This window comes from Apostichopus japonicus, chromosome 14, assembly GCF_037975245.1.
Source record: "Apostichopus japonicus isolate 1M-3 chromosome 14, ASM3797524v1, whole genome shotgun sequence".
NCBI lineage: Eukaryota > Metazoa > Echinodermata > Holothuroidea > Aspidochirotida > Stichopodidae > Apostichopus > Apostichopus japonicus.
The window spans coordinates 24,055,394-24,070,884 of NC_092574.1; the positions used below are offsets into that span (position 1 = coordinate 24,055,394).

The 15,491-nt window shown below is 40.2% G+C and overlaps 1 protein-coding gene across 4 annotated transcripts in view; it reads left to right on the top strand.

Annotated features, from left to right (window-relative positions):
* The window catches only part of LOC139979916 (uncharacterized), a 40,524-nt gene that overhangs the window by 22,812 nt on the left and 2,221 nt on the right, over positions 1 to 15,491 (top strand). For all 4 annotated transcript variants that reach the window (XM_071991145.1, XM_071991143.1, XM_071991144.1 and 1 more), the window contains one exon: positions 5,102 to 10,001. In XM_071991145.1, the coding sequence (XP_071847246.1) occupies positions 5,261 to 10,000 (4,740 nt within the window). In that variant the 5' untranslated portion in view covers positions 5,102 to 5,260 and the 3' untranslated portion in view covers position 10,001. The remainder of the gene's footprint in view (positions 1 to 5,101; positions 10,002 to 15,491) is intronic.

A 15,491-nucleotide genomic window follows, 5' to 3' on the forward strand; every position in this document is an offset into this window, starting at 1 on the left:
AGATTCAGTAATCCTTGAGGATTGTTTCATTACAGACTGAGCTTGACACCGAGAGGAAATTGAGTTCAGGGAGGGACGATTTTAAGTGGCTGAATCGAATTATCACCACATGTCTGCTGAGGCTTTCATCTCTTAGTGAAATGCATGCGGATCAACGGCAGATAGAATTCAGAGGACTGATGTGAAAATTAAATTCTCTATCCTCAGAGCTGCGCTGTTAATTTGCAGTAGTAGTAGTGTGGATAATAGAAAGGAAGTTCTGTTTCTCTAAGAGGTAGTCTTTGAGCATGAGTACCCTTGCACAGCATGCTTCCATTGATGACTGGGACACTTCGGTATGGTTATCGTCACAGGGTGACATGATTGTTCACAAAAAGGGGTAAAGAAAAAGTCCATTTTTTCTTTTAATACATTGGGCATATATGTATCATGCATGCAGTAAACTTTATTTCAATATAAACATACTTGAACTTTTGTCAGTCGGTCACTGCTCCTTGAAAGACAATCATATTAAGTTTGTATACTTACTGTATTTACTTTGTTCCTCGCTTACCTGTCTCCCCACAACCTTAGCACTCTCGTTTTACTGTGCCTGTACTAATCTGTATGTACAGTAGGCTAATCTAGCAGTTGTGTATATATCCTACATTACATGTATCTACTGTACAACATAAACTATGTTGTTGTTCTTCTGTTGATGTCGCTGTCTTGATACATGGCATTGCTAAGTCCAAAGTTCTTTACTTGAATGACTTCCATGGTAATGTCTTTATGTTATATTTACTGAGAGCTATCATGCAGCTTGTACAGTACTGTACTGTATGTGAATTCAACTACAGTGTTTTTGGTTTCCTGAAAGGGAAAACTATGGAGTCACTATTACCAAGGTCTTGCAAAATTGTGAGGGGGACCACCGATTGCAAAGTCGGCAATGACTATAACGCAGATCGCAAAGTCGGTAATCTATGCATTCTACGTTCTTCACTACCGCCCTCACTACCTTTCGGGAATAATTTTCAATTTTGATTCAGCTGTTTGATGTATGCATGTTTTGTGCGAGTTGGGAGAACCCTAGCTGCCAGGAAAGTAAAGTATGTGAATAAATTGGGGGGGAGGGTAATTAAAGAAGAAAGGCAGTGCTAATATTTACAACTGAACATTTATTGGGATAAATATCTTTAGTAAAGGAAAAAAGAAAAGAAAAGTGTGATGCTGTTGTTATTGGATACTGTTGACCACAAACAGTACAAAAGTCTGTAACATTTTTGCTGCTCTATGTTGATATGCTTTGGAAAGATAATTTAGTAGCTCATTATTTTGGAGAAAAAGATAAAGCTTAAGTTATTTAGAAGAACAAAGTTATAAATATTATGTATCAGGACAATTAACAGTGGTAATGATTAAAGCTATACATCTTTTGTTGTTCATTTGCATTCATACTGTATGCATGGATAAGTGTGGGAGTTTCTGACTACAGCAATGGCTTTTGTTTCGTGCCTACGTAAACAGTAGATCAATTTTATTTTAAAATTGAAAAGCTTTTTGCAACAACTTAGACTTTTGCATTTAAAATAAACCAGGGAACATCTGTGGTATAGGGCGAATGGGCGATGAGCTCCCCTTCAAAGAGCTTTTGTGTAGGCTCATCTATTGTGTATTGTTATCAATACACCTGAAATGGAGACCCAGTCTTGACCTTGTTTCATTAAGTGCCAACCAAACAAGGTTTTTAACACTAGGGTTGATGATGTGGTTGTTAATATATTATGTACAGTACAGTAGGTTGTATTGACTGTTGTGTCCAGCCAGTGTTGTAGAGACATCCATTGGAGTGTGTGACTTGACAGCCTGTGTAAGTCCTTGGAAAGTATGAAGTTTCACAGATTATGCATATATATCGTATGTTGTATCGCTTATAAAGCAAATCGTGTCGTTTGTATTAAAGCAAAATGAAGAAGTAGCCAAAGTGGTTTCATTTGCATAATCTAGACTACTGCAATAGTTATTGCATCAACGATCAAATTACAAAATACAAACTTTACAAAAGTAGTTTGGTAGGTTTACTTAGATTAAATGCATAATCTTACAATGACGTAACATTTGTTGTCATAAAGATACATTTAGCGGAGTTGCAATTAGATTTTTTTCTTTTATATTTGAGCCCCTTAATCGTTCTTTTGAGAAATTTGGATATATAAAAATCTGGTAGCTAGAAGTAAGTACTCATAGCTCAATGGGGACTACTCTTCACAATATAATAAATAACAATAAAACATGCTAGCTCTACAGGTATATACTGCACTGGTTTCTGATGGCAACTGTTTAAGTTAATTTGATAAAGTAGGTTTTTGTTGGAGTCTCTCTTTCTTACAACTTTGAGAGGGAAGTTTGGAGAAAATATGTACACAGTGATGTTCTACTCCGGCCTGATAAATGATCTCACAGGATAATACTGCACACCAGTTTTAACGACCCTGTCCGAGGTTACATTTTGTTTTTCTTATTAAAATACTGTCACATGATACAATCATCATTCATTTTGAGTACATATCATTATCTCCTTCAAGTGATGTCTCTTGATCATTATAACCTCTCATGTCGTATTCCATTCTGTACACTAGGCCTCTCCATCTTGGCAATCCTCAATCCACAGCGTAGTAATTATCATAGCAGACAGTGCTGTACATTATGCATTAGTTTCTGTCACAGACTTACTGCTATTGTAAGCATTCAACTTGTAATGTACAGCAAAGCCTAGGAACATTTGTTACTTTATGGCTACAACGTGACACATGTTGCTGATGTCTGTGGACTGTGGTTAATTACTCTGGAAGGGTAATAAACTAGTGCTGCTGTTAGTGGTCGTAATGAGGCCATCAGTTGCCTGGGATTCAAAAGCAATTTCTTGTAAATGGTCATAATGACGTAATTGCTCCTTTGTGTGATATTGATCCACCACCCCCATTCCCCAATATGGACTCGTCTGTATTCGGCTGTATGACAGGTACTTCCCAGAAACAGGAAGATCCTGATCCCCATTGCATTCTCAAATGTGAACACTTAGGCTTTAATTGAATGTCAAATGAAAGGGGAAATTGGAGACATGATCTATGGTAGCCATGTGCATTATTACATCGACATAAAGCCACAAGCAATTAGAACTTGTTGCGTATATAAACACACCTGTCTTCTCTGTCCACATTATTGAAGATTTAAGGAAAACAAAAGTAAACAAAACATCATTACGAACCCACAACTACAAGGACAGCATAATTGAAGTTCAAACATACAATTTTTCCTTCTCTTTGGCTGTCATTCTTTATTAATAAATACTCCTTGGCAGTCCTCGCCACCACATGTCATATTCAGGCAGATATCAAATATATTCCGTGCCTTGCATTAAGCACTGTGCTTGTATTTGTGTCACAAAGTTAAAAAGTACATCATCCACTTGTATGCAGTGACTCATCCGATGAAAGGTAAAAATTTTTATGTTTGTGCACTTTTCTGTGTTGTACAGCATTGCTCTTCCTACAGTAAAGTACCGTACCGTAGTTCATTTATAGTTGAAATTGCATAATTTGTTGGAAGGGTGATGACTTGTTTGTTGTTTGCTGGTAGCCTGGTTCTGCTGCCTCTGTGAAGTGAGAGAATGATTGATAAAAATTAATATAATGTGGTAGTGTCGCATGCGGGGGGAATAGTGTCACATGCGGGGGAAAATTAATTTAATGGTGAGCCGTTGAAAAATTGGAAACTGCTGGCAGCATCCTTCACCAATTAGCAAATTTACATGAAATTTACAAACAAAAATAAACGGAAGGTTCTTTTAGAAACTTATCACTTCTCTTTTAGTGCCATGAAGCTTTTCCTGGAACATTGTATACAGAGATATCATATCAGTTTAAAGTGTAAAACACACTTTATGAGGAGAATATGTTTTAATGGAAGAGTCTAATGATATGGGTGCTTCTGCTTACAATAGCCAATGAGATCAGCCCACTCTTTATCAATCCTAGTGATGTGCTTGAAAGAGCATTATCACTTTTCTTCAACAAAAAAATGTCACAGTATGTTTTGAAATATCACTTCACATACAATTTCCCATTGATAGTTAAAAGCACTTTTAGCTATTTAGAAAGTCTTACAACAGATCCTGATTGCATTTTAAAATGTGATACAGTACTGAAGATATCTCTGTCCATAAGTTGATTTAGTAGTTAATTTGGGCATGGTATCTTAACAACCTGTTAAAATTCTGTTGCTCAGGCTAAGCCAACCATCTCTCATACGACTAGACCAAACCTCCTTTGCATATAGAAATGGGGTGAAAGTTTTGATTTGTGAGAACTGTAAGTGGTATTGAACCCAAATATGCTAGATATTCCAATTATGGTCACCCCTGCTTAAATGATATATCTACTGTTAACTTACTGCTACTGTAAAAGTAGTTATCCACACTGAGACATTTAAAATCAATGGATATCAAAATATGTCAAAAACTTATAAATTCTAATGTGGGATCTATTCAGTGTACATGCATAATACTTAACTGAGTTTGCTGAACTTCTGTTGCACAATAAGCAATGGATATCAAAATATGTCAAAAAAATTATAATTTCTAATGTGGGATCTATTCATCGTACTGTACATGCATATTACTAAATTGAGTTTGCTGATTTTCACATTGCACAATAAGCATCCCACGCCTGTTATCCTGTATCTCATCTATATTCACAAAGTTTGAATTGCACACAATCTCAATGGCATTATGATGTGAATTAAATTCATATCAGGTTTTAAAAGCTGTCCTACTGTATGTGGTTCTCTTTTGTTAAGAAGTTTGCTGTAGAGCCTGTTGTGTCCTTGGACAAAGCACCTGAAATTCTATTATGTGAAGACAAATGCCGTGGGATTCCTATTGATATTTGCGGCTTCTGTGAAGTTACCACCACGTGTCAAACTTTTGAAAAGACCGGAGATCAGAAATAGTGTGACAAGTTCTGCTCTGGTGGTAACTTCTATTATTCTAGTTTGTCCACAGTATACATAGATACAGGCAATTTACACTTCCTTTTCTGTCTTTTTTGCTTATTTTCAGATTTGGAAATTGTCAAGTACTGGTGGAGAGTGACAAACTCTGAAGGCAACATTTGGATGCGTTTTGTTCCGGGGAAGAAACTGTCATATTGCAGAGTGATTGGTGGCGTAGATGTTTAAGAGATGTTTCTCGTAGACTTGGTCATCGAGTAAACCCAAGATGAGTGGTAGCACTTTACAAGGGAAGAGCTTCTTCTGTCGAGAATGGGCTTTCCACAAGTTGGTACATTGCCTGGACAGTCGCCATTCCTCAAGAACATGTGGTACTTTGATAGTTGGTGGCCCTGGAAGTGGCAAAACGGCTCTCTGCTCTGAAATTGTTTGGCCGACTCTTCAGCAAGGAAAGAAACGGTCATTAGGTAAACGACTTTTGGCTCATCACTTCTGCCAAGGCCATGACAAAGAAACTCTCTCAGTGTCAAAGTTCATTCAAGGACTTGTCGCATCTCTCATCAAGTCCACGCTTGTGCCAGGCTTCTCCGAGAAACTGAGAGACCCTGTGGTGCAGGCTGCATTGGAGCCAGCCTACTGTGAGCGCCACCCCGATGAAGCTTTCAAAAATGGCATTCTTGTGCCTCTGTGTGCCCTCACCCCTCCCGGTAGAAACTGTTTTATACTCGTGGACTCCATAGATGAAGGTTACCCTGACCTTTCTCCCAACGAAACCACAACTTTCAGTAGAACGGTCGCCGAACTACTGGCCAATCATCATGAGCTGTTTCCACCTTGGCTCTGCTTGGTGTGCAGTGCCAGGAAACAGAGCAAGGCAGTCACCAGAATGTTCACAGGTTTCAGAAAGCTTAGTCTCGATGACCTGCGAAAGTCCTACATCGTTCGCGACGTACAACAATACATACTTAATAGGCTCGATCATGATGACTCCATCAGGAAACATCTCAACAAGGAGACCGCAGAGATGCTGAACCAACTTCACATCAAGAGCAACGGATGTGTTTTGTACCTGGAGCGAGTTCTAAACGGTGTCTCAGATGGGTTCATCACACTGCAGGATGTTGTTGAAATTCCCGCAACTTTAAATGGATTGTATCTGTGGGAGTGTCAGAAAATGTTTGCACGAAAGCATTTCAGCAAATTACGTCCATTGTTTTGTGTGCTTCTTGCCAGTACACATCCTATGACGGAGAGTGAACTCTATTCATGTGCCAGAACTAGAAACCTATCTCTGACCAAGGAAGACTTTGGTGAGAGGCTTGGATTAATGTCCAGGTTACTTATCACCCATTCAGAGAATAGGCTAGCTCTTTTTCACCACAGTTTTGCAGAGTGGCTTCAAGATGTTAAAGTGTGTACCCAGAAATATCTGTGCAGTCAAGCTGAAGGACATGCTATGCTTGCCTTGAGGTATACCTGCAGTGCCTCCGACCTTACTCCTACTCAAGTGCAGGACTTTGCTCGTAACCTGCTGAAAGCTGGCATGGAACCTCCACTCGATGAGAACCATCTAGCCATGTGGATGATGTGGGCAGGGACGCCGCTCTACGACTGTCCCATACGTCAGAAGAGCAAACACCAAGATGTTGTGCAATTACTCTCAAAGGCTGGTGCCAGAGTTGTGGACATTGATAGAAATTCTCTAATAATTCTCGATGCCTTAGAGAAAGAGGAAACTTTAAAGAGCTTTTTAGATAGTGGAGCATCTGTCAACCAGGTAGACAGTAATGGAAGGTCTCTACTCGCAAATGCATGCTACAGTGGGAATACGAATGCTGTGTATTTCCTTCTGTCACAGAACACAGATCTTGATATCTGTGATCGAACAGGGCAGACTGCTCTTGGTCTAGCAGCACGGCAAGGACATACAGAAATAGTTAAACTCTTGATTGAAAGAGGGTCAAAGATAGACCATGTTGACAAAGAAGGCTGGACACCTCTAAGGTCATCTGCATGGGGAGGACACACAGAGGTTGTGATTGCCCTGCTTAATGCTGGTGCTAAAGTTGACTGTAGTGACACTGACAAGAGGACTGCTTTGCGAGCTGCAGCCTGGGGTGGTCATGCTGATATTGTCAATAAGTTGATTGAAAATGGTGCCCAGGTTAGCCAGATGGATCAAGATGGTAGGACTGCATTGATAGCTGCCGCGTACATGGGCCATGTGCAGATTGTGGGGGATCTATTGGAACACGGTGCGGACATCAATCACACAGACTGTGATGGGCGTACTGCTCTGTCAGTGGCTGCCATGTCAGTGGCAGTCAATCAGGGTCACACCAAAGTCATTTCATTGCTGATTGAGAAGGGAGCTGATGTAGACCATAGTGATAATGAAGGAATGTCTCCACTAATCATGGCATCGTATGAGGGTCATGAGCAGGTGGTGGAACTGTTACTGGAAGGGAAAGCAGACGTCGATCACATTGATAATAGCAACAGGACAGCTCTCATTGCTGCCGCATCCATGGGTCACACCTCTATTGTCAAAGCTCTGCTCTACTGGGATGCTGCCGTGGACTCGATCGACAACGAAGGACGTACAGTTCTTTGCATTGCTGCTGTCCAAGGTAATTGTGAAGTTGTTAAAATTCTGCTGGACAGAGGATTAGATGAAATGCATAAGGACAATCATGGGTGGACTCCTCTACATATGAGTGCTCATGAAGGTCATACAAAAGTATGTCGTGTTATTCTGGACCTTGGGTCGCACATGACAGTTGACGTTGCAGATAGGGATGGTAGAACGCCATTGATTTTAGCTTGCCAAGAAGGACATATTGAGACTGTGAATGTACTATTAGATTATGGTGGAGACGTCCACAACACCTCCCACGATGGAAGGAATGGTGTCCGTGCATCAGCACTAGAGGGCCACAAAGAACTGACCCAGCTCCTGATTGACAGGGGTGGGAACGTCAACTATGTGGATGCAGAAGGGAGGACGACATTGTACATGTTATCATTGGAAAACAAGGTACCAATGGTTAAGTTCCTCCTTCAGAGGGGAGCAAATCCTGAAATACCCGACTTGGAGGGACGCACGGGACTACATGTGGCCTCATGGCAAGGGCATGTTGGAATTGTCGAAGCTCTGTTACAGTTCAACGCAAATGTGAACGCAATGGACAAGGAACATCGGTCACCTCTACAGTCGGCTGCCTGGCAGGGTCACGTCCAGGTGTTAGAGCTACTGTTGCTTCATGGGGCTAACATCAATCATATGTGCAATCAGGGCGCCTCAGCGTTGTGCATCGCTGCCCAGGAGGGACATGTAGAAGTGGTTCGAGCTCTGCTTCACCACGGTGCCGAACCTAACCATGCAGACAGGCAGGGGCGTACTGCTATGAAGGTGGCTGTCAAAGGTGGACACCATCAAGTGGTAGAACTCTTAGAGAAGTGCGGTGCCTTTCCTCCAGTCTCTCCGTCTAGATCGTCCGACCAACAATCCCGAGGAAGTTCTTGCTCGATCAAGGACCTCGATATGAAGGGTCCTGGAATGTTGAGTAACAGTGCCCTCAATAGTTCGTCATCTGGTTCACCGGATTCAACTTACGAGAAAGGAAGGTCTGTCGCTTCGTCCCGCTCTTCCTCGAATCTCACCAATTCAGCAATACAGTTGATGCCACCACATGATGTCACTAAGGACCCATCTTTCATGGAGCAGATTCAGATGCATGTGGAGTCTCCTCTCTGTGGCAAACCTCCTCGGACCAGGTCCCCGGATCCAGGCAGCATAAAGAGCTCCTCTTCTAGGATAACGTCAGGGAGCTCATTTCAAACAATTCCAGAAAATATCACCACCGCCCACAGTTCTGACTATATTTACCAAAAGCAGAAGATACCTGGACGTAGAAATGTTACTGGTTCTCTACCGAGGCGCTCCCCATCTCCTGGCCGCCAGCTACCACCATCAACATCACCAGTGGTTCACGAAGCCCAAGTTCATCAGGCATTCACGAGGAAGACATCAGCTCCTGAGATGCGAGGATCTCCCAAACATCCCAATGGTACACCACCCATACCCACTCATACCAAGAGAGGTCATCGCAGATCCTCCTCGGATGCCAATGTCCATGCGTCGTTGGTTATAAGTAATCCAATCAGAGGTGACGCACAACTACCACACGACCTCTCTCCAATCACGAGTAACTCTTCAACTGGCATCAGAAACAACGGATTTAAAGAAGGTTCACCTCGACATGTTCCCAAGGAAGGAGAAGCCCTATGTGAACCGTTCTACCATGTATTAGAGGGCAGAGTCTCCAGATCGAGCTCCTTGTCTCAGATATCAGCATCAGGTTCTCAACACTGCACGTCATCCCACGATCCAAATCTACTTTTCAGCTCTGTATTACCTCGTGCTGTAGTCCAGGGTAACAACCATGGCCCTTCAGAGCAAGCCAATGGAGATCAATTCAGGGGCCATCATCATATAGCGATGTCTCATGGTTCACCCCATCAAAGCCCTCACCATCAGCAATCTAGTAACACGCATACTTCTTCTTCCTTGTCTTCTAAAGGATTCCACGTCCGTGCTATATCGCAACCGGCAACACACATGTATCCACCATCAAACCATGTGGCGGACACCAGCCACGTACATCGGAAACCATCTCTACCGGTTACTTTCAATCAATGCAACCTTCAGAGGGTGATTGCCAGCACATCGAATGGTAGTGCACCCTTCAGCAGTAACAGCAGCAAGTCTGGATCCCCTGAGTCAAGACCCAGGCGCAACGGCATTGTAACCAACCCTAACTTCGCACGCTTCACCACCAGCCAGAATAAGACCAATCTCCAAGCTGGGCGTGGTATAGGTAACCAGCAGAGCATCATCAGCAGAACTGGACCTGTCTTGACCCCCCTGGAGCAGAAACACGCACTGAAGATGAACATTGAGGGACAGTCAACAGTGAATGGTTTCAAGAAAGAAACACCACTCTGAGGTTAGTACACTACTACCTTCTTATGTTTCCATTTAAAGATCAACAACAATCTTGTTGAAATTAGCGAGCTGTACATAACCTAAAACTTTTTAGGAATGCTATCCTGGCATTTCTGACTCCCATGAATATAAATGGAGATTGTTTAAATTGATGATTAGTTACATCCAATCTACAGCATTTGGGTAGCTGCTGAATTATTGAAATTTGCGATACAAAGGGCCGTTATTGTACTTTCTAGCATACTGGTTCACTGGCAATATTGATGACCTTCAAATTGGCCACGTTAGAAGCTTCAAGGCAAGAGGTAGTAGGCAATAAGCATTACTACCAAGGAACCCATCTTGAATGCATAATGATATATTGTCATGTAATCATTGCAGATGTTTTGTAAATTATGGAAGCCTTTCTTTATTTTGTTTAGTTCATCTGTCCATAAAACATTATACTTTTGGACTGTTCATCCATTTTGCTATTGCCAAATTCTGCATTCTTGAATTTTTTTTCTAACTTTCAAGGTCATCTGTATATTTTCCCTACCCCCTCCCATACCTGCTCCTAACTTTTATTGGTCTAAAAATATTGCCAACAAATTATCAAATGAATTTTCCAAGAAGTTCTGCTCCTGAAAGTTATTCTCAGACATTGAGAAGTGTAAATTTGCATAAAAATATTATATTGTTGTGTGAAAAAATTTAAATAATCAAGTTAACAGATGATTGTTGAAATATGAAAATGACTGACCTTAAGTGTTGTTTTGAAATTAAATCTTTGGTAGATATGAATGTAGTTTTACCCTATTCAGTTTGCATGAAATGTTTCAACAATTCTAGGAGCAGCTATGTACAGTAGCAATTCCACTAAGGCAACAAACACCGTATGACAACCATTGTAGCTCACTGGGTTGAAGTTACATTGTCAGGGAGATTGTATATTCTTCCTGGTTGCAGAACCTATGTAAGAAAAATCAACTTGTGGTAAGGACTGTTTAACACAATGAAGGGTCCGCCTGTCAACTTCCTTCATTTATGGACATTTTCACAAATTTCTGAGATCATACATGGAGAAGATTCAATTTTGGAAGCCAAAAAAAAAAGTAAGGAAAAGACATCTCTTGCCATTGATGACACAGTTTACCGACTATTCAAACAAAGATGATTATTTTTATCTTCTTCACTTTCATTCAATAGCAATGTCCCCCCTTTGTCTTAAATGAGCCATGCTCTCTCTGCAAGCCCCATTTTATTTCTAATGATCCATGCATCTGTTAATGAGCCTCTTTGTGGTATTGCAATCATTTCAGTCAATGCAGAACTTCTGCATTGCATCTGCCAAGGTCAGTTTCTTAGTATTCAATTTTAAGGGTTGTAGGGGATGCGGTCTCTCGAGTATTCGCCTGTTTTTTTTTTTTTAGCCTCGCTTGATTACCACAAACTCATTTAGCAGTAATCCAATATCTTGTTTTTGTCAAGAATTGTCAGATGCAGTTTTAAGCAGTCATCTTCTTGCCATGCACCAAAACAAGCAGAACAGGTTTTCAAATTAAAGAAGTCTTGTATAACACTGGACTGTAAGCAACTTGCTGTGTTGGGAATACATGTGTCTCCTGCCTCGTAAATTTCCCTAAACACTTTGGTTTAATCTCATTGGTTTCACAACATTATGTTTCTTCAAATCTTACTTTCTAAAGCAAATAAAGTTTTTAGGCCCTCAACACTTTTACAGCAGATACACCTAACATGATGTTCTGGGCTCAAGTTGATAATATCTTCAAGTAATGATAGGGGGTTGCTGGTCAGCAATTTGTAGCATTTTGGGTGAGAAATACTTTGCACTTGTGTTGACATTTATGGACTGATCATTTGAGTTGGAAGGTGACTGTTTGACTCCCATGATGAGAATTGACATTGACCCATTGCTACTTCACTCATGTGTTGTGTGCGCTGATGAACAAAGTAAAGGGCTCCATTTTATGCTACAGCCTGCTAACAGAAAATTGAAGCTTGTTTAATACTCACTTTAAGCACAATATGAGGAAGATATAATTACGTATGTTAGAAATCATGAAGAAAACACTTCAGTGATTGAAAGGATACATTTCAATAGCACTGTTAGATTTGAGAAATTGGCAGATAAAGGAGAAATGAATTGTGTGATTTTGCAGTGATCACATACTTTACTATGGATAATATTCTCACACCAAGTAAGTACTGTACAGTAGACAGAAAAATGCCACATAAAATAGTATTAAACTGTTTGTGTTATTCAAAAAACTACAAGCCTTCCTGTTCGTCATATCTCCCCTTAGATCCTTTTCCTTCAACCTAAAAAAATTGTTAAGTAAGTTCTTAAAGATTTGGTTGGATATATAGAAGAGAGAGAAGTTTGGCAGACACTGATCGTTTTGTGTGAGCGCTTCCTCCAATTCTCTTAGTTCTTCTCCAAACTGGCTCACACAATAGCAATTGAATTAGAACTACGACATATTTAATTCACTCCCAAATAATTCGCACACAGAGGAGTTACTCAGAAATTAAAATTTGTGTTCGAGATGATCTGCACATGGATGATAGATTGGCCATTTTTGAGGTGTAATAGACTTATAGTTTTGGTGGAGGTCAAGGGTCATATGAGGTCAGTGGAGGTCAAACCAAAACCCAAATATCTCAAGAAGGACAATGGTAGCAACTCTAACATTGGACATGTGCCTTGTCCTAAATGAGTACAGGTTCCCTGTACTTAATTATTTCTGTGGGGTCAAAGGTCATTTGAAGTTAACAGAGGTTAAAGTGTGAACATCTTGAGACTGCTCTATCTGTAGTTCTAAGTTATAAAATTTGAGAATGTAACAGTACATGGATCATCTATGGTCTTTATGATATGCAACAATTTTACAGTTTTTAGGTGAACATGAAATTTCATTTGCAGTCACTAGAGATATAAATACTTGAAACTATAAACCTAGCTATTACAGTATGCCAAGGAGAGAAATAGTGGCAAATGTCATACTTAGTTTCATAGATATTTGTATGAATACGTACAGTACTTTACCCTGTAAGAATGTGGCTGCTGTGATTAGTTTCAACTTTTAGGACATGGCTTACATATCGGCAGGCATTCATGATCAATTCATGATGAAATGAATACAAGCAAAATTGATTAAGCAACAGAACATTGAAGAAGGTTATAATTGAGCAGAGGCCATGGGGGAATAATTCAACCCTTAGCTAACCTTTGTGAGGTAATCAAATATTCTCCTTTTCTACTACCTTCCTTTAGGTTTATACCAGTAGTCTCCCAATGCCCCAAGGTTCCCCTCCGATATAAGAATAGAATATGAGAGAAATGACAGTAAGTGTTATCTTCATGATGTAGCATCCAGTGGTGGACATGATCTATATACAACAGTATCATAGACGTGCTCTAGTGGCACTGCAGGGTCTATAGCCTCCCGAATCGTAATTCATCACTATACCAAGTATCGTCTACCAATTAGCCTCTTTAGTCCCAGGGTTGTTTAATCTTGTAGTGATAGATATCTCGTTAGTTAAGATCCTACGGAGTTTAACCGAAAGGTCTCTCGTTTCGCACACACCATTAATAAAAATGTGTAATTCAAGGTGCCATTTGGTTTATCTCTGCGGTAGTTCGTTTTCTCTTTCGACTGTCAGCCGGCATCCTGTGCCAGTCATAACTCGGGCTAAAAATAAATTACATATAGCAGGTAGAACCCGAGCATGAAGTGACTGCGATCATGGGACACTCGGTCTATTTTTCTAATTTGTTTCGTGTCATTAAGTTGCCTCGGCTCTCCACATCCTGTCTGGATCCAGGATTGCTTTGGAGAGGTGACCTGAAATTAAAGTCCTCTGCATCTGAGAGAGAAGAAACCGCAATGAAATTCTCTGAATGACTATTGTAAGGTATCGTTGTGCACTATGTATAGTCTAATGCCCAGATCTGGCGATAGTTATGCCATGTGTCAAGAGACATTTAAAGATAGGTTACAGAAGTAAAGAGAGCAGGGGGGGGGGAGGAAGGGAAAGAGGGATGGAGCAACAAAACTGAACACAAGGCTCAAGTAATTGTCTGTGCCAAAAGCAACAGGAAGTACCAACGTCAATTATACACTTGTGCACACCAGATATATATATATATATTTGTTGGTCTCAATGTGTTTTGATTCCCCACATACAGTAGTCGGAGCTGAGATAAGATCATGATCATTTGTACGCACAGTACGCTCTGAATTAGGAATGATTGTGTAATTAAGGAAAAGCAATAGTTTTGTCACACAATACGTTTCCCCCGTACAATTGTGATTTGAATTAAAAGTACACGAGCTATATTTACTGTGTCGGCCTGGCTTCAATGAACCTCTTAATATCTTTGAACAAATCCTCTCTCAAGCCTCTACTACAATACACATTTACAAATGCCAACAATGTATGCAACTAAATCGGAACTTGTTCCCACAACTGTGGCAACAAAAAGTCAAAAGATGCTTTGGAATGGTGTGATTATCGCATTAAAGTTCCTTTGCCGCAGGTCATCAGTGGTAAACTGCAAAGAGATGAATGCAGTTTAAGAGGTAAATTCTTCTACCTGATCTCTGCAAAAATGAGGGTGGTGAAAAGGTGACAGGAAGAAGCCTTTGAAAAGCTATGTAAGATTATTGCATTTGTGGACAATCATCATTGTGGTGCCTTCGAAGCAGTTGTATCCAAATACAAGCAACAAGCAAGCTTCTTTCCTTTTTTTTGGTTAGAATGACAAAAACACCCACAGTGAAGAAATTTCACCTCTCCATGAATGTCAGAAGCTGCACATAGCAATATTATCAACGTTAGGCCTATGAAAGTTTAATCGGTAAACGATTTCTCTTTGACTGATCTGTTAGCCAGAAATGTCAGTAAAAGGGATTATTTCTATGGCTGAATTTGATTCATTCACTTTGAACAATTGCTGACAATATCCTGCATGTTACGATAAATTTTTTCAAAAGCGCTTCTTGATAGTGTTTTTTTCAAGGAAAGATATAAATGTTTCAACTTTGGTGGTACAGTATACCCTCAGTCTTATGAATGCCGTGCATTTGACAACAGTAAATATCGTCATGGCAATCTGTTTTTCCTTTTCATTATAAGATTGCAAAATTGCAATTTATTTATTCAAAGTGGGAAATATTTTTTTCTAAGAAAAACTTGCTTTTTGATGAAATTAATAAGGTGTAGAAAACATACGTCAGCTAAAATTCCAGTTTCGTCACATTTCAAGGATAAAGCAACAAGATAATTATGAAAAGGGAATTAAAACTTTTTGAAGAACATCAAGCCATTGTATCACAATCATTGCACATACAACCTTCTGTGATTTACTTCCTGGAATATATGAAGGGGAAGATTTAACTGCAAATAGCCAGTCAAAGTACATTCTAGGTTATGTTGGGATTTATTGTGTAGTCATAGAGTATTGCCTTTATGTGTTTCTCAG